We start from the raw sequence: 23657 nt of genomic DNA, 5'->3' as shown, positions 1-23657 counted from the left end.
TTGTAGTGAATAGTTAGATAATACTTTTATTTTGCCATTCGGTTGTGCCTATTATTTAGCTCATCCAATTAAGTCAAAATTCTAAATCATTATTAATTGAACCCTACATATGTATATATTCAATAGAAAAATATATATTTATCGTTTAACAAATGAATCAAAATCTTGAAGAGTTAGAAATTAATCAAAACCTTGGAAATTTCTAATTCTTTTTTGGCTCGTTTTGGATTTCGTATTATAAACTTAGATGATCTAATATACTCTACATGCATCTCTTCACTATACAAAAAATAAAAATATATTTGTCTATTAATTGGAGGCCGTAAATTTGTAGTAAGTGTTTTTTATTGTAAAATAATTAAATATGAATGAAAATGTTTAATACAATAATTTAACAATTTTCATTCAAAGAAAAAAAAATCAATGTGTTCCACAACCTGGACGTCGACGATTTCTAGCTGGTTGTCGTCATCGACTCTGAACTCTTTGTTGTTGTATTTCCTCCTGATTCTCTTGTTGCTGTTGCTCATCTGATTGCTCGGGTACTGCTGCATTCTCTTGTTGCTGTTGCTCATCTGATTGCTCGGGTACCGCTGCAAGCACTTCGTAGTACAAATATTCATTATGTTCTCCACGACCACGTCCGTGACCATGCATGTATAAAGACGATGGATCGCTCCCTAAATCATAGTATTGTTGCCCAAAGTCCGTTGATGATGGACCTGCCTCTGAATTGTAATATCCTCTTCCAAAGTCTGACGATTGATTGACTCCTGAATCATAATATGTCGTTCCAAATGTTGGCATCATCATTACTGGACTAACGTAACTATGCTCGCTTTGTGTCTGTGTTTGTGTCACAGAGGCACTTCTTCCACGTGTTGGACAACTTCTTCCAATTGATTGGACTCTTGCACTAGAGGACGTCTCCTTTGAACTAGAGCAGGTACAATAAGAACATTGTACATATAATGGATGTTCTCCATGTACTGCTCGTTATCGTTACATATATTTAGAACCTGTTGTGGGTCATCTGCAACATTCTGAAGTCTAATATTCTTCGATCTCTGTAAAATATTAAAATGAATTAGAAATCATTGAAAATAAATTTTCACTAAAAACAACTATACAATATTTAAATGTATACCAGATGACTCATAGCAGCTCTCGGTTGGGTGATATAGAGCTTGGTAATGTTTTTGTACCAATGGATGTATTCTTGAGTTACATCCATATCAAACTACTTAATTGGAGGTCCCGTAGCAGTAAACCTTCTACGATTATGTCATCGCATCACTAAATAAGCAAGTCTATCTGACCAATCAGCAGTCCTTAGGTCAATGTTGTGCAACAGTGGTTCAGTATCAGTCACGTGGAACAGCTTGTTGAATTCCGAATTGTCTAAGTACTCTATCGGGATGATGCCACTCACCAATGTAGAAACATATGAGAGGACTAATCGTCCGCCATATGTCGTGACCGTTTGTACAAAAATGTGGCAAACTATCTATGAAAGTTTTGTACGGCTCCTAGACAATCTGAAACAAATAACGTACCTATACTGAGAACTTAAAAAAAAATATGGAACTTGAAATTCAAGTTCAGCATGACGTACCTGACTAGGTTGAAGAAGATCAAACATGTACTATACTGAGAGACTACATGTGTAGCCGATCTTATCACACAAAATTGATCTCTCCATTTGTATTGTTGAACTAATATTTTAGATTTTAATTGAACTACGTATAAAAAGTTACTGTTAATCTATATTAAATTGAAATAGCATACCTTGAACCATAAGCTCGATCATGTAATTGATTAACATTGACATATAGAAGTTGCGGAGCCACTATTGGGAGTCGTTCCCAAGCCCATATTTGTAACAGTATTAGTGGTCTAGCTATTTTACGAATACCTTATTTGGATGACTTGCATAATTGTCTATACAACCATGCCAAACAGGCTTCAACCCAAGAATATCGCCCCGTGTGGTGCAGATTAGCTAAGAATGGTAGGAACATTAGGTGCACATAACGAGTTGATTTATCTGCGAAAAATACTCACACCCATCAACTATAAAATATATGCCCGTGCATAATGTGTGATAGTTTCATCGTCGGCATCGTTAGCCAATTCATGAAACTCTACCCCCAACCATGTTAAACTCAATCTCTGCCCCCTAATTTGTTTAGGAGGTGGGATCACACCAAGTAACTCTTGGCAAACATGCAACCAATCATCATGCATCTGTCGATAACGGTCTCGCCATCAACCGGTAATCCCACCAAAACTTCCACATCCTGCAACGTAATTGTGCACTCTCCAACCGGCATGTGAAATGTATGCGTCTCCGGTCTCCATCTCTCAAGAAGTGCAGTGTACAGATGACAGTCTAACTGGATGAACCCCAATATGGTAAGCCCATAAAATCCTGAAGCACGTAGCAGTGGAAGTATGTTGCGGTATAGTGGGATAGTTCGATGGACAACTGTCTCACGTCGTCTACAGGTTATCTCAGGCGTATTACGATCATCCCACACAGTTTCTGATCGGTGAATGTTCTGATCATATAAAACGTCTGGATCAATTGGTCCTCGATTAAAAAAAGTAGAAACCAATGGCATTAAAGAAAGATAACTAACTATCAGGTGTCTGTCTCCTTAACAAACTACACCTTTGTCGGTTATGACCAAGTTGACTATAGAATGAGCATCGTTGTTGAGGTTCTTTCCAATCCATCTCGTTGTGATAACGTGAACTCTTTGGTCTACCTGATTTTCTCAACAACGATGAATCTGGCAGTAAGACATGCATGCTTATAGGTGTGATCCAATAATCTTTATGCAGTACAGGTTGAAACTGAGGCACATAGCATGCAACGTAAGTTGATATTTTATAATAGTCCTCAACAAAGTCTTCATAGTTCATGTTAAACTGTGAACAAACCGCCATAAAATGCAAGCATGGAATACCAAAGGCTTGCCACTTGTTACACGAACAGTCCCGCTCTGAAGCACTTAGCCTCAATATTTGGATATTTCCTCCTTTAGAATTTAATTCGAGACGTTTAGTTTTTACATGAAATATGCCTTCAGATCGATCATATGATTGTACTTCATGCTTACTGGATCTTGCAGACCATTTTAATATTTTCTCAAGTGCGTACCTGAAAATTGATGCAATTAGTATAACATGCACACCATAAGATCTATTACCAACTGTGAAGTTGAAAAATCCACACCCGGTATATTTATCTCGACGTTACAACGCAACTTTTAATCTCTCTAATTTTTTCAAAGTAACTCACACATTTGAAGAATGTAATTTGAGCTATAGCATTTATCGACAACATTCGAGCTCCTTTGAAAACTCCGTTCATGCACTCCGATAGATTTGTCATCATCCACCCGTACCGAAATCCTCCATCATGTGCTTGAGTCCACTTCTCTATAGAAATGTCTTAAAAAAACTCATGCATCTACTGTTTATTCTAATTAGATCCTGAATGGTTTTATCAAACTTTCGAATCTGAAATTGACAACAGACACGGTAGACATAATTCTTCAATTGTGTGAATTTATATCTTTTGTAGAAATTACTGACAACATGGCGTAAACAGAATCTATGATGACAATTCGCTTCTGTCCATCAATTATCCGGATTGTTAACCGTCGATATAATGCCAGCATGTCGATCAGAAACTAAGCATACCTTGTCGTGGGTCACAATTTGTTTTAGATGTCGTAAAAACCATCCCCATGAATCTGCAGACTCTTCTTCAACAACAGCAAATGCTAATAGTAGAAGATGACCATTCGAATCAACAAATGTAGCAATTAATAACTTTCCTCGATACTTGCCATACAGGTGAGTGCCGTTGATTTGAATAAGTGACCTACATCTACTAAAGGCTTCTATATAGGGGTCAAATGCCCAAAATACCGATGATAAGATGACATGCTGGCCTGTACCCTCCATTCAACAAGTGTTCCAGGATTGGTATGCTTCACCATATACAACCACTTAGGTAATAATTTGTACGACTCATTCCCATCGCCAAACACTTTGGCTACTGCTTTTTTTTTACCATCTCAAGCCCTACGGTAAGAAACATGGTAGCCAAACTTTTCCTTGATCATGGATTGTAGTGACGCAACACTTATTGATGGTTTTTCTGTAACAGATTCAAAAAACTCTCGTGCAAGCATTGAAGAATTCAATTGCATATGACTAAGTTCTGAGTAAAAGAAAGTATGTTGGTCAGATAACTTTGTGATCTCAAATAAACCATGAGATTTTTTCATTATTGCAGGAAGTCTCCATTTGCAACATTCGTTCGAGTTCTTACATCGGATGACCCACTTTGTCGGTGTAGACTCTATTACTTCATATGGTGCGTGACTCTTAATAGCAAAGCACTTAACCATATGTTGCAGCATTTCTTTATTTTCACAAATCATTCCCGTGTACAATTTGGTGTTGTCGGTCACCATCGGAACTATAATTGGATCGTGTTCTTGAATGTCATCTACTGCATTCATGTCTAAATCAGTGAACGTATTGGATAGAACTTCATATTCACAGCCATCGAAATCCATCTCTTCAAATTCGTCATCAGTTTCTGTTCTAAACTCTGTGTATTCGTTGGTAGCTACCATTTCTTCTTCATGGCACACGGGTGGTGCATCTGACTCCGGGTCAACATCAACATATTTCGGTTCTACATTTAAATTTATGGTCAAATCTACCATACTCACAGTCACATACAAATGCACCATGTTTGGAAACGGTAGTGCAATTGGAAACATGGTGTTTATTTCTTGTTCGTTTGAAATAGAGAATGACATAAACCTTACTGTTTCGGATGCGGTTAAATTATGGTGTCTATATATTATCTCTATCTGGCTTGAACTCATATCTACACCAAGTGATAATCCTAGATTTTTGGAAAATGAAGATAATGAAAGATATGATGGAGAATGAAATATATTGATAAGATGAGTTGTTTTTTAGAATACCCGAGAGGAGGTTGAGAGGAGAAGAAGAGAGGAGAAATTTTTTAGAATACCCGAGAAGAGAAATCTAGGATTATCACTTGGTGTAGATATGAGTTCAAGCCAGATAGAGATAATATATAAACACCCTAATTTAACCGCATCCGGAACAGTAAGGTTTATGTCATTCCCTATTTCAAACGAACAAGAAATAAACACCATGTTTTCAATTGCACTGTCGTTTCCAAACATGGTGCATCTATATGTGACTGTGAGTATGATAGATTTGGTCATAAACTTAAATGTAGAACCAAAATATGTTGATGTTGACCCGGAGTCAGATGCACCACCAGTGTGCCATGAAGAAGAAATGGTAGCTACCAACGAATACATAGAGTTTAGAACAGAAACTGATGACGAATTTGAAGAGATGGATTTCGATGGTTGTGAATATGAAGTTCCATCCAATACATTCACTGATTTAGACATGAATGCAGTAGATGACATTCAAGAACACGATCCAATTATAGTTCCGATGGTGACCGACAACACCGAATTGTACACGGGAATGATTTGTGACAATAAAAAAATATTGCAACATATGGTTAAGTGCTTTGCTATTAAGAGTCACGCACCATATGAAGTAGTAGAGTCTACACCGACAAAGTGGGTCATCCGATGTAAGAACTCGAACAAAGGTTGCAAATGAAGACTTCGTGCAATAATGAAAAAATCTCATGGTTTATTTGTGATCACAAAGTTATCTGACCAACATACTTGCTTTTACTCAGAACTTAGTCAAAGCCATGTGCAATTGGATTCTTCAATACTTGCACGAGAGTTTTTTGAATCTGTCAGAGAAAAACCATTAATAGGTGTTGCGTCACTACAATCCATGATCAAGAAAAAGTTTGGCTACCATGTTTCTTACCGTAGAGTTTGGGATGGTAAAAAAAAAGCAGTAGCCAAAGTGTTTGGCGATGGGGATGAGTCGTACAAATTATTACCTAGGTGGTTGTATGTGGTGAAGCATACCAATCTTGGAACACTTGTTGAATAGAGGGTACAGGCCACACCTATTGAAGGCCATGTCATCTTATCATCGGTATTTTGGACATTTGGCCCCTGTATAGAAGCCTTTAGTAGATGTAGGCCACTTATTCAAATCGACGACACTCACCTGTATGGCAAGTATCGAGGAAAGTTATTAATTGTTACATCTGTTGATTCGAATGATCATCTTCTACCATTAGCATTTGTTGTTGTTGAAGAAGAGTGCAGATTCATGTGGATGGTTTTTACGACATCTAAAACAAATTGTGACCCACGACGAGGTATGCTTAGTTTTCGATCGACATGCTGGCATTATATCGATGGTTAACAATCCGGATAATGGATGGACATGAGCGAATTGTCATCATAGATTCTGTTTACGCCATGTTGTCAGTAATTTCTACAAAAGATATAAATTCACATCATTGAAGAATTATGTTTACCGTGTTGGGTGTCAATTTTAGATCCGAAAGTTTGATAAAGTCATTCAGGATCTAATGAGAATAAACAGTAGATGCATGAGTTTTTTTTTATGACATTCCTATAGAGAAGTGGACTCAAGCACATGACGGAGGATTTCGGTACGGGTGGATGACGACAAATCTATCGGAGTGCATGAACGAAGTTTTCAAAGGAGCTCGAATGTTGCCAATAAATGCTATAGCTCAAATTACATTCTTCAAATGTGTGAGTTACTTTGAAAAAAGGAGATAGGAAATAAAAGTTGTGTTGTAACGTCGAGATAAATATATCGGATATGGATTTTTCAACTTCATAGTTGGTAATAGATCTTATGGTGTGCATGTTATACTAATTGCATCAATTTTCAGGTACGCACTTGAGAATATTAAAATGGTCTGCAAGATCTAGTAAGCATGAAGTACAATCATATGATCGATCTGAAGGCATATTTCATGTAAAAACTGGACGTCACGAATTAAATACTAAAGGAGGAAATATCCAAATATTGAGGCCAAGTGCTTCAGAGCGGTACTGTTCGTGTAATAAGTGGCAAGCCTTTGGTATTCCATGCTCGCATTTTATGGTGGTTTGTTCACGGTTTAACATGAACTATGAAAACTTTGTTGAGGACTATTATAAAATATCAACTTACGCTACATGTTATGCACCTCAGTTTCAATCTGTACCGCATGAAGATCATTAGATCACACCTACAAGTATGCCTGTCTTATTGCCAGATCCATCGTTGTTGAGAAAATCAGGTAGACCAAAGAATTCACGTTATCACAACGAAATGGATTGGATAGAAAAAAGTGCTCAACAACGATACTCATTCTATAGTCAACTTGGTCATAACCGACGGAGGTGTACTTTGTTAAGGAGACAGGCACCTGATAGTTAGTCTTTAATGCCATTGATTTATACTTTTTTTGTGTAGATAATGACATTAAACCGAGGACCAATTGATCCGAACGTTTTATATGATCAGAACATTCACCGATCAGAAACTGTGTGGGATGATCGTAATGCGCCCGAGATAAACTGTAGACGATGTGAGGCAGTTATCCATCGTACTATCCCACTACACCGCAACATACTTCCATTGCTACGTGCTTCAGTATTTTATGGGTTGCCAGATTGAGGTTCATTCAGTTAGACTGGCATCTGTACACTGCACTTCTTGAGAGATGAAGACCGGAGACGCATACATTTCACATGCCGGTTGGAAAGTGCACAATTACATTGCAGGATGTGGAAGTTTTGGTGGGATTACCGGTTGATGGCGAGCCCGTTACCGGTCAAATGCATGATGTTGGTTGCATGTTTGCCAAGAGTTACTTGGTGTGATCCTACCTCTTGAACAAATTAGGGGGCAGAGATTGAGTTTAACATGGTTGGGGGCAGAGTTTCATGAATTGGCTAACGATGCCGACAAGGAAACTATCACACGTTATGCACGGGCATATATTTTACAGTAGATGGGTGGGAGTATTTTCGCAGATAAATCAACTCGTTATGTGCACCTACTGTTCCTACCATTCTTAGCTAATCTGCACCACACGGGATGATATTCTTGGGGTAGAGCCTGTTTGGCATGGTTGTATAGACAATTATGCAATACATCCAAACAAGGTATTCGTAAAATAGCCGGACCACTAATACTGTTACAAATATGAGCTTGGGAACGATTCCCAATAGTGGCTCCGCAACTCCTACATGTCAATGCTAATCAATTACACGATCGAGCTTATGGTTCAAGGTATGCTATTTCAATTTAATTTATATTAACAATAACTTTTTATACGTAGTTCAATTAAAATCTAAAATATTAGTTCAACAATACAGATGGAGAGATCAATTTTATGTGACAAGATCGGCTACACATGTAGTCTCTCAATATAGGTACATGTTTGATCTTCTTCAACCTAGTCAGGTACGTCATGCTGAACTTGAATTTCAAGTTCCATATTTTTTGTAACTTCTCAGTATAGGTACGTTATTTGTTTCATACAATTTGTTTCAGATTGTCTAGGAGCCGTACAAAACTGTCATAGATAGCTTGCCACATTTTTGTACAAACGGTCACGACATATGGCGGACAATTAGTCCTCTCATATGTTTCTACATTGGTGAGTGACATCATCCTGATATAGTACTTAGACAGTTCGGTATTCAACAAGCTGTTCCACGTGACTGTAATACTGAATCACTGTTGCACAACATTGACCTGAAAACTGCTGATTGGTTAGATAGAGTTGCTCATTTAGTGATGCGATGGCATAATCGCAGAAGGTTTACTGCTACGGGACCTTCAATTGAGCAGTTTGATATGGATGTAACTCAAGAATACATCCATTGGTACAAAAACATTACCAAGCTCTATTACCCAACCGGGAGCTGTTATGAGTCATCTGGTATACATTTAAATATTGTATTGTTGTTTTTAGTGAAAATTTATTTTCAATGATTTCTAATTCATTTTAATATTTTACAGAGATTGAACAATATTAGACTTCAGAATGTTGCAGATGATCCACAGCAGGTTCTAAATATATGCAACGATAACGAACAGTACATAGAGAACATCCACTATATGTACGATGTCCCTATTGTACCTGCTCTAGTTCAAAGGAGACGTCCTCTAGTCCAAGAGCCCGATCAATTGGAAGAAGTTGACCAACACGTGGAAGAAGTGCCTCCCGTGACACAAACACAGACACAAAGAGAGCATAGTTACGTTAGTCCAGTAATGATGATGCCAACGTTTGGAACGACATATTATGATTCAGGAATCGATCAATCGTCAGACTTTGGAAGAGGATATTACAATTTAGAGGCAGGTCCATCTTCAACGGACTTTAGGCAACAATACTTTGATTTAGAGAGCGATCCATCGTCTTCATACATGCATGGTCACGAGCGTGGTCGTGGAGAACATAATGAATATTTGTACTACAAAGTGCTTGCAGCGGTACCCGAGCAATCAGATGAGCAACAGCAACAAGAGAATGCAGTGGTACCCGAGTAATCAGATGAGCAACAGCAACAAGAGAATCAGAAGGAAATACAACAACAAAGAGGTTAGAGTTGACGACGACAACCAGCTAGAAATTGTCGACGTCCAGGTTGTGGAACACATTGATTTTTTTTTCTTTGAATGAAAATTGTTAAATTATTGTATTAAACATTTTGATTCATATTTAATTATTTTACAATAAAAAACACTTACTACAAATTTATGACCTCCAATTAATAGACAAATATATTTTGATTTTTCAAAAGATGCATGCAGAGTATACCAGATCATCCAAGTTTATAATACAAAATCCAAAACGAGCCAAAAAAGAATTAGAAATTTCCAAGGTTTTGATTAATTTCTAGTTCTTCAAGGTTTTGATTCATATGTTGAACGGCAAATATATATTTTTCTATTGAACATATACATATGTAGGGTTCAGTTAATTTCTAATTTTGAAGACTCGTCCTATTTTTTAATTCTGAAGACTCGCCTATATTTTTTTTATCTTTTTCTTTTCAAATATAAGTTTTTTTTTTAATCAACAAGGGCGAGTTTTGAAACTCGCCCTTCTAAAAAATAAAAAAAAAAAACGTAAACAATAATAAGTTTTCAAACAAACTTGTTTTTGTTATTAACCCATTCTTGACCATATTTATTTAATTAAAGGTTGTTTAAAAAAATCTATAGCTCAGTTCCCCATATAAATTTAAAATTTATATTTAGTCCTCTCTTTTTGACAGAGTGCCGTCAGTCGAATGCAAGACCAAAAACAAATCAAATCAAATCGCAATCGCAAACTCATCTTCCATTGAATCCATGAAATTCCGAAATAAACTCCATCGCCGCCGCTCTCTTCAGTCATCAACCGGCAGAAAAACCGAACGGATCGGGATCGTTGATTCTCTTCACTCTCCGGAATCTACTCAAGTCCAAATCGCATCGACGTCGAAAAAAGCCCTAGACATTGCAATTTAAAAATACAAAGGTACGCGAAATACAACAACGTATCCTCGTCTTCTTCGTAATTCCTTTTTGTGCATCGTAAAACCAGATCACAGATGCTTGAAACTTATTCATAGTTCTTCATCTGCTTCTTGTATTTTGCTCTGTCGTTTTCCATAGAATCGTAATCAAATTGGTTGTTGTATCTCTGTTAGTATCAAGAGGTCGCATAGCGGAGTGGATATCGCATTAGACTCCGGATCTAAAGGTCGTGGGTTCGAATCCCACTGCGATCACACACTTTTTCCTTCTTCGATTCTTCCTCCATTTTTTTTTCTCTTCGATTCTTTCATGGATCTCCCATTTGGTTTCTCCACTCATTTCTCAATCAATATCCTTTCGGGAGAAGAGACTAGACTGACGATCCAAGTTCACTTTTTAAATATTTTGTTGAAATGCTCTTCCGTGTTTAAAAGTTGTTCTATTGCTGTTCATTCCTTTTAAAGGTTTTCGAATCTTTTAGAGTCTTGAATAAAAATAAGACTAGTTATAATGTAATCACCTAGAACAAAAAGTTGGAAATATTTTCAAGATATAGCACTGATAAAAATTTTACAAATATTTTGTTAACTTTATAAGATTTGATATGATATAGGTAAACTTTTGCTATATAGTTCAAGTCCCTAAAACTTTTTTATATTTTAAAAATGCTCCTTACAAAAAATACCTTGAAACTCTAATAATTATTTTTAGGAAAGTGTCACACTTCTTCATATCTCAATTTTCATCCAAAAATAAGAAATGTGGAGAATAATTTATAAGTGTTCTTTTAGACGAATGACAATGTAAAGAAAAAAAAAAAAGGGTTAGGCATCTGATAGATGGAGGTAATTTATAGAATTCTATTGACATTTATTTTGTTCCTTTTTGTGCTAAGCACGCTAAAGAACATCGAATTTTTACTACTTTATTTTGTTGTTTGTAGTATTTAGATTGAAAGTTTATCCTCTGATTTATTGAGTCTTTAGTTCTAGTTTCACTGTATTACTAAAAAAACTACTAAAAAACAATATGAACTATTGAACTGATGAAATGAAGTGAGTGAATTAAATCACAGCACAAGTGTCAGTGTGCACTTGGAGAAAAAAATCATCAAAAATTTCAAAACCATATCAATATTGGGATTAAAGTTAAAATGTTCAATGCAGATTTCTCATGATGGGTGAGTGAAATATAGTTGTATGCTGACCTACAGCTAAAAATTTAGTTTTCCATCACATATGTAACATGGAAAGAGTCGTAAAAGGCGACTAGACACTTGTTGATGTGGTATCTTTTCAAACGAAACATAAATAAAACATGAAGAGCTCACAATCAAAAATAACATACTATAGTGAAGATATGTAGTAGAGATATGTGGAGTGACAATTGTCTCCCCGTCATATATTTTCACCTCGTGAACCAATTCGGTAGGAGATTGTGAGTCCAACTATAAAACTTTACAACTCCACCCTCGAGCTTTTGGACCAAACACATCTACTAAAAACCTATAAAGGCAATTTTTGAACCAAGTTGCAAAACCTTGCTCATAATACTAGTTCAGCAAAGGAAATCTAAAGGGAGTTGTCTACTTTTAACCATCATAACAAGCAATAACTACAAAAATTCGAGTCTCCATAATAATAAAATCCTTCAACAAATAAATGAACTTTATTCTCTATCATAAACCTGGAAAAAAAAATTCCTACACAGGGGAGCTACTAATACTATGAGTCTATTGACTATGCACAAAAGAATTTACCCAAATGTTAAAAATGAGGCCAGAAACGACACGTCGTCTCCGTAGAAAACAATACAATAGTACACCCTACAAAGAAAAGAAAGAACCGACACAGCGGAATAAACAGTGAAGAACAGATATTCCAATGGCCAAACATATCAAATGGTCCAAAATCTTTTTTGTGTAATTTTTCAATTCGATCCTTAATTTTTCAAAATTTCAATTAAATCATTTCTGTCTATCCTCGTTTTATCAACAAAGGGTGAATATAAGTTCAATCCCTAAATTGTACGGTTTATGCCTAATTAGCTATTCAACCTTCGGAAATATCTAATAAGTTAAGAATGGTCTTTTAAACTTTCAGCTTGGTAGGCGGTAGATATGTTAATTTTCAGTTTCGTTCCTATAGCCTCCTGACTTTTGCGATCTCTTCAAAGTTACCAAAGAGTTTGAGGATTAATTAGACAAAATTCAAAATCGCACATGATAGATAAATGCAATTTAAAAAAAAAAAGAAAAAGAAAATTAAATATGCTGAATCCCAGACACTATTTCACACTAAAATGAAAGTTCAATGACGTAATAAAGACTTTTCGAAGATCATATCAACAACAAACCGCAAAAAATTCATGGGGCTGAACTTATATAAATTTAGGATTTAAATTAAAACTTTTGAAAATATATAAATTAAAGGATCAACTTGAAAGGAAAAAAAAGATGAAAGGACCATTAGATATAAGTAGCGAAATCAAAAATATTTTTCCGCGGTAGGATGTGTTTAGAAATGAAAACGAGAGCCGTTGATAACAAAACAAACGACCCGAAAACCCGAAAGCAAAGAGGATAACCCGAGAAACAGGAAACCGGCAAATCCCAGTGCAATGGAGATGGTAGATTGAACACAAAATGCACTCGTTACCTTGCACGTGTCGGTTCCTTTCAAAGTTATCGCAAGAGCCGTCCCTGCCGAGTCTGCAGACAGAAGAAGGTACGCGAACGCCTGTGGAATCAGAAACAAAAAAGCCCTAATTCCAATTAGACCGCAAAGGAAAACAGAAACACGAAGAAAAATAATAATAATAATAATAATAATAATAATTAGGGTTTGAACCTGGTCATGGCCGAAATCGAACCAAACTTGCAAAATCTCAGGGAATAAAGTCACTTCTCTTGAGATTTCCCACACGGAAGCGATCATTTCAAACAATGAGTAAACTGCAACTATGGCGTTCGCCGCAAAAACATACCTGATTTTTGGAGATTTGAGGAAGTGAGAAAGTGAGGAAATTAGTTGTGAGTTGTGATATCTATTGGGAAAAGACGTACCTGAAGGCGTCGAAATCGTACCAGCGAGGGGAATCGGATCCAGAGCCACGAGAGTTAGTAATCATGAAAACAGCGGAAGCGAGGGAGAAACAGAAGGTAGATAAACGGAAGACGAGGATGAGAGAGTTGAAGCGTTTGAGTTTCTGAACGGAGACAGTGGAGTGAAAGTGATGGTGAGGAGTAGGAATACGTGCGTGAGGAGATGGTGTACCACCGCCACCGCCGCCGCCGTTGCGGAGTGAGTGAGGGGAGCGCATGACTGTCGCCGTGAGGGTGAAGAACTAGAGGAAGAGAAGGTCATACATGAAATGGATGAATTGATTAAGGTATGGGATTAGGGAGTTTAGAAGGGAGGTGGAATCACGGGGGAGGGCGAGAGGTCCATGAAAGAGGGTAATGTGTGTGGGAAAATTATTGAAGAAGAGAAGTGAATAAAAGAGGGAGAGAGTGATGGAGTACTGGAAAATGAGAGAGAGAGAGAGAGAGAGAGAGAGAGAGATTTGCTTTTTTAAAAAAAAAACCTATTTTTTTTTCTTTCTCATCTCTCTGGCCTGTCTCCCAGCTCAATTAGGTTTGATTATGATGGATGATAATTTTCTCAAATTTTTCCTCTCTCTCTCTCTTAAAAAAAATCACTTTATATGTACTAATAAATAACTTTTATTTTTACGACAAAGTTGGTATTTTCGTATGAAACACCTTTCCCCTAAGTTGAAGGTTTTGAATTTTCCTACTTTTAAATCATTTTTTTTAAAAAAAATATTAATAAGATTGTCTAAAATATGTTTGTAAAAATATTGGCTTAACATACACGTCCTTCCATTCTCACCGCTTCAAACTCTCTTTTTCTTATTCCTTACTTAAAAAAGTTAAAAAATATATATATATATATATATTCTTGAATTTTTGGAAGTGTATATCTGTTTTTGTCTTGGATAACAATAGCATGAGATTTAAATTAAAAGCATAAAATCTCAACAAAATATAATTCTAAACTTTGAATATATGTTTTATATTTAAAATTTTAAAAAAGGTCTAATAGTTGTCTGAAATTTTGAATCTTGTTTTTAGTAGATTATTGATGTGTTCCACAAATTCATAAAGTAATTGTAGATACGTTTGAAAGTTATTACATACAAGTTTCAAGATCATGAACTAAATATAGTTACGTAGACTATTTTGGAGCACACATATTAATGTGTTGATATGGACATCTTTAATTAGAGGTCACATGAGTCATACTAAAGCTGCATGCAAATAGTTCATTAACTAACTAATCTTTAATGTTCTCCTAAAATAAAAATAAAATAATATTTTAAAAGGTATGTTTTTATTCTTTGAGTTTTAAAAATGTATGCTTTTTATTTTTACATGAATAGATCAACATGATATTTTAAAAAATAGGTTTCAAATGTCTTCCAAGTAACATTATACGATAAATTTTTTATAAATGTAACAAAACATCAAACTATTTATCGTCAAAATCTATGAAATTAGTCATTTTTTAAATATTTTAAATTTGTTTTTCCGTCTTTCTTCTCCTTTTCGTTTCGATTTCTTTGATTTGTCTTACTTATCTTTTTTTTTGTTTGTTGCAATTTCTTTACATCGTTTAAATTTGGGTAACCAATTCTAAACTATCGTGTACAAAAAATAGCAAAATCTAAAATATCTATACCAAATTTTGAAAAAAAAAATCATTTAGATTTGGGTTCAAATCTAAACGATCGTATAATAAAATTAAATAATATAATTAAAAAATAAATTGTAGTTAAATCTAAGATCGTGTACCTAATATCGCACAGGTTGTATATAGGTTGTTGATGGGACATTTTTTGTATTTTTCACGATGGGCCTGTGGGTTTTTTTTCTGTTTTTTGAATTATTCTGTGTAAATATTTTACCGATTTGTTATATTTTTTGAAAATATCTCTTTATTTTAAATAATTATATGATATTTTAAATTATAATAATGATTTCTATCATCTCTAAAATTATTTTAAAAAAAACTCGAAACTAAAAATGTACATTTTGAAAACTCGGGAACAAAGTGAATCTATTATTATAAACCTAAAGATTAAAGAACTTACCTTTTTAGAATTCATAGACCAAACATACGTATTCATCAAAATTTAAAATGAGAAAAAAAAGTAATATTTCATAAAAAAGTGACTAATCTTCCATCACTTAAATAACTCACTTTTATAAATCCAGCAATATTAATATTAAAGTTTGTGCATTTATGTCGTAATTTTATTTTCATCTCAAATACAAGTCAACCCTAATATATTAACTTCAAATCAATCTAACCCTAAGTTGAATTTAAACCTTAATTTTTAGTTGATTTGTCTTCTTTGTTTAATAATGCGTCTGGGGAGGAGTATTTTTTTCAAATGATTGCACCAAAACGTTATTAATTTTTCAAACTAAACAAAAACATGTGATCATAAAATAATCCCAATGTTATTAATTTCACCAAAGTTCTCTTTCTTTTTCTCCAAATGATTGCACTTTACCTAACAAAAATTCTTCAATCTAATAAAACACTTAAATTAACAGCGGTTGAAATCAGTGACACAAAATAATTACTAAATTAATTGAGTGAGAAAAATATTTAAATGACAACCATGTGTGCACGGAATTCTTATGCATATTGCGTGAGATGACAGAACTTACGAGTTTGGATAAGGCGTTATTGCAAAGGCATCTTTTGTCTCGTATGGACGACCTTCGGGGTTTCGTACTCATGCCTGAGGATGAGAGGGAGAGATTTTGTAGAGTCCTCTACGAGACATTACGAGATAGTTTATGTTTCTACGGACCTTGGTTGCTTATTATTTCCTTACGTTTTTTTCTCTATGATGTTGACTATTTATGCATTTCCTATTGTAAAGAACTTATTTTCGTCATTGCTAATGTTTATTTTAAATTAAGGAAAATAGTCACAATTTCCCAAAAGCATTATAACGACTATTTATATAGATTTAAAATAGGAGGACATCGCTATCGCCGATTAGAAATACGAAATAATTTTTTTGTCTTTCTAAAAAATGAATTGTAATAAATTTCTCACAATATGTTCAGAGATTAATTTTAAATTGGACAACTGTATGTACTAATTTAATAACATTACACATACAACAAATTATTTGTAATAAGACGGATTCGACGCTTTCGTAAAAAAGTATGCAATAATTTTTTTTATCATATTTACAATCTAATTTAAAAAATATTATACCACATGAAAAAGTTATTAACCCAACCCATTTAACAATTTTTTCAAATAAATTTTATCATAAAATCCACGTAAACCTACCCACTTAACCCTTCTCCCAAACACATTTTATCATAAAATCCTCATTAAACTACCCACCTAACCTTTCCCCCAAACACATTTTATCATAAAATCCTCATTAACTCTTTCCACCTAACCCTTCCCCCAAACACATTTTATCATAAAAGCCCCATTAACTCTACCCACCTAACCCTTCCCCCAAACACATATTATCATAAAACTACATTTCTAAACTCTTCTCTCAAACAAGGGTTGTGATAAAACTAGGTTTAACATAACTCTAGTTTTATCTTAACACTAACCCTTTCATAAATCAACCCTTCCCCCGGGTACCTTTAGAGATATCAAAAAGACAAATTTGTAAATAGAAAGTTCGTGAAAACTAAGAAAGAAAATCATGAATTTAAAGTATAAAATGGTTAAATAAAGTATAAAACATCAATATGATTAAGGTAAAGGAAATGTGTGTGAATGTAAAGTAGGAATAAAGTAATATTTCATGATATTTCAATTATCATCTCATATGCGTTCAAGCTGTAATTTAAAATTCATTTGGTTTTGACAGTTTTCAACTAATCCAATTTTTGCATTTTTTTTTTCTTTCTCTATTATCTCATTTTTGTTTCATCGTTGAATATTCACGTTTTTGAATATTTATGATTCTTAATAATACAATACATTTATGCTCTCCAAACATTTCTCAAATTAGCATGTTTTTAGAAAAATAATTATTTAAATTACTTTGTTGTTGTTTTATTCATAAACAGCGATTTTGAAAATTATTTGATTGCAATTAGATTAGTAATGATTTTGAAATTTGAAATTTGAAAAATTGTTTTTATCTAAAAATCAAACTGAATGCAAAATAAATCTGAAAATGACATGAGGAATTAAATCATAATTCATAAGTAACAGTTTAAATGTTGATGTCATTATCAACTGAAGTGTCAATTATTTATTTATTATTTAGTACACAAATGTCATTTTCTTCCAATTATGAAATATCAATCTTGATTTCTTTCTTCTTTCTTCTTCTTCAAATAGTTGCAACAGAAACTATTTAAATTAAAGGAAAAAAAGTTACACAGAATATAAACTACAATATTATATTTTAATCTTATAATTTGGAAAATCAAATATAAAATTAATTGAGTGGAAACAAACTAAATATAAGATTACCAAAATGGAATAAACACCAAGGAGCCGTTTGGAGAAGGGTTGGGTTATGGAGGATTAATGTTATGATAAAACATGTGTTTGGGGAAGGGTTTAGAGAGATAGTACTATAAGATGTGTTTTGGGAATGAGTTATGAGATAGTTATGATAAGATGTATTTGAGAGAGAAGTTATGTAAGGTAGTATTATGAAATTTATTTTTTGTATACATTTTTTTAAAATTCGTATTCTAAATTCAATACACAAGTTTCGTATATTTAATTTACCAAAGTGTATTATTTTCGTAAAACAATTTTCAGTAATTTTTTTAAATGTGACGTCTGTTTACACGAGATTTCCGGAAAAATTTGATTCGTGGAGTTGAACTTGTGTTGATGTTAGTGTTTGTGTTGAATTGATGCGATGTTGTTCGATCTCTAAAATTTGATTATCTCATCCTTTCTCGGTTGGATGTTTCTGATTCTAGCTCTTGGAAAATTATATATACGCCTTTTAGAGTAAAAAATTTTAAATGAAAAACTCATCTTTGGTGGTGCTTTTATGGACTTGGACCTAATTGGTCCATGCACTAAATCCATGGCTCAATCACATGAATTTGGTTCATATTTAATGTTTGGGCTAAATTAAACTTATTTTGTTTCACTCAATTGAATTTTAGCGCAAATAAATAATACTTAATTGAACCAAAATAATCAAATTATTATAATAAAAACATGTGACATCATTAGAATTGGCCAATTTGTCTTTAATTTTAATTTGTGATATATTTCAATATTTAGTTAATGTCAAATGCAATTATTTTAGTGATTGATATTTAATGTTTGGGCTAAATTAAGTTTATTTTTTTTTAGCTCAATTGAATTTTAGCTTAATCGAACCAACATAATTAATTTGATCAAATTATCATAATAAAAACATATGACATCGTTAGAATTGACCAATTTGTCTTTAATTTTAATTTGGGATATATGTCAATTTTTAGTTAATCCCAAATGCAATTATTTTAGTAAATAACATAATTGGTTCTAAAATTTCTTATTCAACAACGTCCATTTTCAACATTTTTATATAATCATTACGTGCGAATAAATTATTAATTTTTTTTAAATTTGTATTCTAAATTCAATATACAAATTTCGTATATTTAATTTCCTAAAATGTCTTATTTTTGTAAAACAATTTCTAGTAATTACTTTAAATACGACGTCCATTTTCAACATTTTATACGTAATTGTTACGTGAGAATAAATTATAAATTTTTTTAAATTCATATTCTAACTCCAACACACAAATTTTGTATATTTAATTTACGAATTTGTCATAATTTTAGTAAAACAATTTGTCAAATATTTTTTAAATAATCATTACGTGAGAATAATTTTTTTTAAAAAAATTCATATTCTCAATTCAGTAACGAATTTCGTATTTTTAATTTAACAAATCGTCCTAGTTTTTGTAAAGCAATTTGCTTTAATTTTTTAAATACGACCAGAAATTTTCAACTTTATTTTTTAAGTAATGGTTACGATTGAATAAATTACTATTTTTCCTTTTAAAAGAACAAATATAAAGAATTAATGAAGATATAAAAATAAGGAAGAAAAAAGAGAAAAGACTACATTTTGAAAAAGTACGTGCATCATTTGGTAAAAAACTTAGATTCTAAATTTAATTGAAATAAATCTTAAATCAAATCTCACCGTTAAATTGAATTTCTTTAAAAAAAAGTCTTATACATTTAAAGTTTAAATAATTTTTAAATATTTGGTATACATATTTTTTAGGTTATTTAAGGATACAAAAGTTATTTAATTTACTATTAAATGTCTGATTTGGTTTTGTTTTGATATTTTTTTTATAAATTTAATAAAAATCATTTTTTTAGAAATTCATTTAACTTAAATTTATGAGAAATAGTTTAAATATAAATATATTAATTTTGAAATAAATTATTGAAAATGTGGAAAACAAATAAAAAACATGAAATAATAAAATTTTTAAAAAAGAGTTAAATAACACAACTAAATGCTCGCAATTAATATTTAATTAAAATTAGTTTCTAAAATAAATTAAATTTAAAAATAATATTATATTAAACTAATTAAAAAAACTGACATTTGATAAATAAAAAGTAAAATTCAAAAAAAAAAAAAAAAGAAATAATAAATTTAGAAGAAAGTTGAATAGGGTTTAGGGTTAGTGGGAGTTAAAAGAGAGTTTAAGACGAAGGAGATAGAGAGAAAAGAAGTTATAACCTTAAAACAAGTGTTAATGATAACCAAACGGCCCTTATATATAACGACATTATGAGAATCATATTTTAATCTTATATGTTTTATTCCCTTAAAAAAGAATAAGGAAGAAAAAAAGCATTATATAGGTTATAGCCATATAGCCGACATATTTGAAGATAAAAATATAATAACTATACTTTTAAATTATCTTCCACATTTTAATAATAGTATTTTTAAATTTGATGGAGAAGACAAAAATAGAATTTGGACTTTGGGTGAGAAATTCCGATAAAATTAAAATAGGGGAGACATAGATAAAGTAGAATTGGGATTTGTTAGTTTATCAAGTATAGTCGTGTACTTAACGGTCAATAAAATTTTCCCTTGCTTTATTTTTTCTTTTTTTAAAAAAGAAATGATATATAAACTGGAAAATCAAATATTTGATAAAGATGAAAAATTAAATTAAAAAATGTTAAAAAACAAATTTGGGGGCATTCCGAGAATTGAACTCAGGACCTCTCGCACCCTAAACGAGAATCATACCACTAGACCAAATGCCCATTGGTGATTTCAAGGTCTTAATTTTATAATATATTTTTTAACGAAGAAGAAAATCCTAATTGAAGAATTGATATATTGTAAACACAAGAAATTAAAAATGAAATATTTCTAAAACTGAGTATAAATTTATTATATTTAAATAAGGGGTTTTATTTAGTTGACTTTTTTGAGTGTTCAAATGCAGATCATTTAATTTGAGGACAAGGGTTGTATTTAAGGGAGTTCTTTACTGTAATTCAAATGGGTACTAGATCTTAGATTTTATATTTTACTTTGTTTGAATTGTTTCCTTTTTAACATTATGAAAACAAGAAATGAGTAGTCTAGTGTCGAATTTAATTTTCACATATATATTTATTATTTAGTTTGAAATAACTTAATTGTAACAATAAATAAATATTATTAATCTACATTCGAGAATGAGGTTCATTTATTTGTTGATTCCATTTGTGTTGTGTTCAAAGTTTTCTGTTGAACCAAAGTTTGAAGATCCACCCAATCACATTTTTTTTTTAAAAGAGCAATTTATAAAACATCCAACACGATTATAAGCCCCTCGTTAAGAAGGGACAAAAACAAAGGAGGAAAATCAGAGATAAAAAAAAGACCATCTTCCATAGAAAGAGGTCGCTAGATTAGATACAAAAGAACTCGCACAAGCTTCACGAGCTACGTAATGGATCACTATATTTTCAGCTCAGCTCTAGAACAATGACAAAAACTCACCTCAATCATTGTCAGGGATGTTTTTCACTTTCATTAGATCCTCTGAGCAACCATTGATAACTTCCAAAGCATCTGACTCAACAATAACAGTAAACCAACTCTGCTTAAAAATAGATTGTATACATTTAGGACATTCCCAAATAGCTATGGTCTCAAGCACCTTCACAGGTCATTTGGCATTGAGTTGCTCCGTACCAAAGCAGATCGAGATCCATCAGAGTCACAAACCACCCAACTATCCCTCTCCTACCAACCTTCTCAAGCCACGCTGCATTATTGTTCATCTTTCAAGAATTAGGAAATGGATTTCTCCACACAACGTGACTCCAATGATTCTCACATCTCTTCGAAAATTGAGTCCCATGTTGGGACTCTTTAACATCATACATGCTTTCCATACGAAGCTCCATCAGTTTGAGGAGTTGTTTAACTGAGGAAGTAATCGACTTTGTAGCAATTTTGTTCTTAAATGTCCACACAACTTTATCGATCTTCTCCGGATTAAGGTTGACATATCCAGCTCCAATAGGCAAGCGTATCCCATCAAGTCCTGCACATATTAAGCAGATTAAATGAGTTTGTAATAAAATTTGACCAAGCTTCTTTTACATTTTAACATTCCCAAAATAAATGAGGAGTAGATTCCTCCTTCTTCCCGCAGATAAGACAAAGCAAATTTAAACCAAAGGGAAAAATCTTGTTCTAAGTTTGTTGGCTTTCGAATCACATGTTACCTTTAAAAGCTTGTAAAATAATTATCTAATAATGTAATAATTATACTAATACAAAAACATATCCTAAGCAATTCAACATCCCTATTAGGCTTCTTCCTATCTTTGTGACTGTTAGTTCAAGAAACAAAATCTGGCAACCCACAATCTCAATAGAAAAGCAAAGTTTTTTCCCCCAGGAGAGTATGTCACTGTGTTCCAGAATTGGAGTGCACAAAGACCTTTTTCTGTGACAACACCCAACATACAACTTTTATACACAAATGGGAATTTCCAAGGTGCCTTTTTTTGGCTCACTTTTGAACAGGAATTTTTTTGCATTTTTTTATGAACAGAAAGTTTTGTTATTATCCTAAAGAAACAACAAAAAAAGTGGCAGTTGATAAGAGAGGTTTTTGGATTGTAATGCCTTGAAAGCACTAGCACAGTAGGTATCAAAAGCAACCCACCAGACAGAATTTCGAAAGAAAATAGAAATAAAAAAGACCAAAAAGAGAGCATATTGTAGTGCCAAATAAACCGTCAATTGAAAGCAGACATACAAACTTTAAAAGAACTGCTACCCCCATCATCATATATTGTCTCATTCTGGGTTAAGTTAACTCCATAGATGAATTGATCTAAAGTAACAGTCATTTCAAAACCCACAGAAGAAAATGAGCTCCTACTTACCTTTTGAGGTAACATTATCTCTTGTTGGATAAAAAACCTAGAGTAGAATTGAATAACATAGGCTGAAAACAAATTCAGAAGAACATAAATGTAGAAGTAAAACAATACCTCGTAATTTCTAGATCAAGACACGTTACTTACTTCACTCCGATTATACAACTATCCTTCTTGTGGATCTCTGGAAACCAAGCAAAATAACTTTTGGTTTTCCAAATAAAAAAGTTTTGAGTGGAAAAGAACAACCCTTCTTGGACTGGTGCTACCATTTTAATCAAACAAGCATGCAACGTTTTAAAGTTAATTAGCGTTTATTCTAAATCAAGCTAATTATTCAATAACTCTGCTTTCGTCGATTCGATAAAACATCGACAGAGGCAGATCCATCTCCGATCCAGTGCCCAGCGACCTCCCAGCTGCTTGTCCATTATATATTGGTGCATTTTTTTTAAAAAAATAAATCTTTCCTTTGAATATGAAAAACTAGCTTGAAAATGAAATTCCAACTCTTGGCTACTGACGATTCCGAGCACTAAAGGTCCGAAAAAGGTCCAAAGAGGAGCAATAATCGGGGTAGTTTCAATTTCATCCGGAAATTCAGAATGAGTATAACTCAGCACTAGGTTCCAGCCGTTTTCCCTTTGTTGTCCAGATCCATGACGCCGTCGTCGCACAGTTCTATTGA

General features: G+C 33.0%; 1 protein-coding gene and 2 non-coding genes across 7 annotated transcripts; 1 reads left to right on the top strand and 2 right to left on the bottom strand.

The window, feature by feature from the left end:
- Positions 1 to 327: 327 nt before the first annotated feature.
- On the bottom strand, positions 328 to 14169 carry LOC103500218 (CASP-like protein 4C1). Of its 5 annotated transcripts, none has more exons than XM_008463449.3 (4): positions 13598 to 14155; positions 13362 to 13497; positions 13170 to 13250; positions 328 to 1067 (listed from the first exon to the last, which is right to left on the bottom strand). In XM_008463449.3, exons 1-4 carry the CDS (start codon positions 13831 to 13833, stop codon positions 858 to 860), a joined length of 663 nt encoding a protein of 220 aa, XP_008461671.2. In that variant the 5' UTR covers positions 13834 to 14155; the 3' UTR covers positions 328 to 857. The 5 variants fall into 5 exon arrangements, with proteins under 5 accessions (XP_008461671.2, XP_008461670.2, XP_008461673.2 ...); XM_008463448.3 differs by having other exon boundaries at positions 13577 to 14124; XM_008463451.3 differs by lacking the exon at positions 328 to 1067 and adding an exon at positions 11721 to 12017 and having other exon boundaries at positions 13577 to 14088.
- On the top strand, positions 10694 to 10766 carry TRNAR-CCG (transfer RNA arginine (anticodon CCG)). The gene has a single exon. It is a non-coding gene; the product is annotated as a tRNA-Arg (tRNA).
- Positions 14170 to 20773: 6604 nt separating the features above from the next.
- On the bottom strand, positions 20774 to 20845 carry TRNAP-AGG (transfer RNA proline (anticodon AGG)). The gene has a single exon. It is a non-coding gene; the product is annotated as a tRNA-Pro (tRNA).
- Between the last annotated feature and the right edge of the window lie 2812 nt (positions 20846 to 23657).

The sequence above is a fragment of the Cucumis melo genome, chromosome 10 (assembly GCF_025177605.1).
Source record: "Cucumis melo cultivar AY chromosome 10, USDA_Cmelo_AY_1.0, whole genome shotgun sequence".
Classification (NCBI taxonomy): Eukaryota; Viridiplantae; Streptophyta; class Magnoliopsida; order Cucurbitales; family Cucurbitaceae; genus Cucumis; species Cucumis melo.
This window is presented reverse-complemented; position numbering and strand designations above follow the sequence as displayed.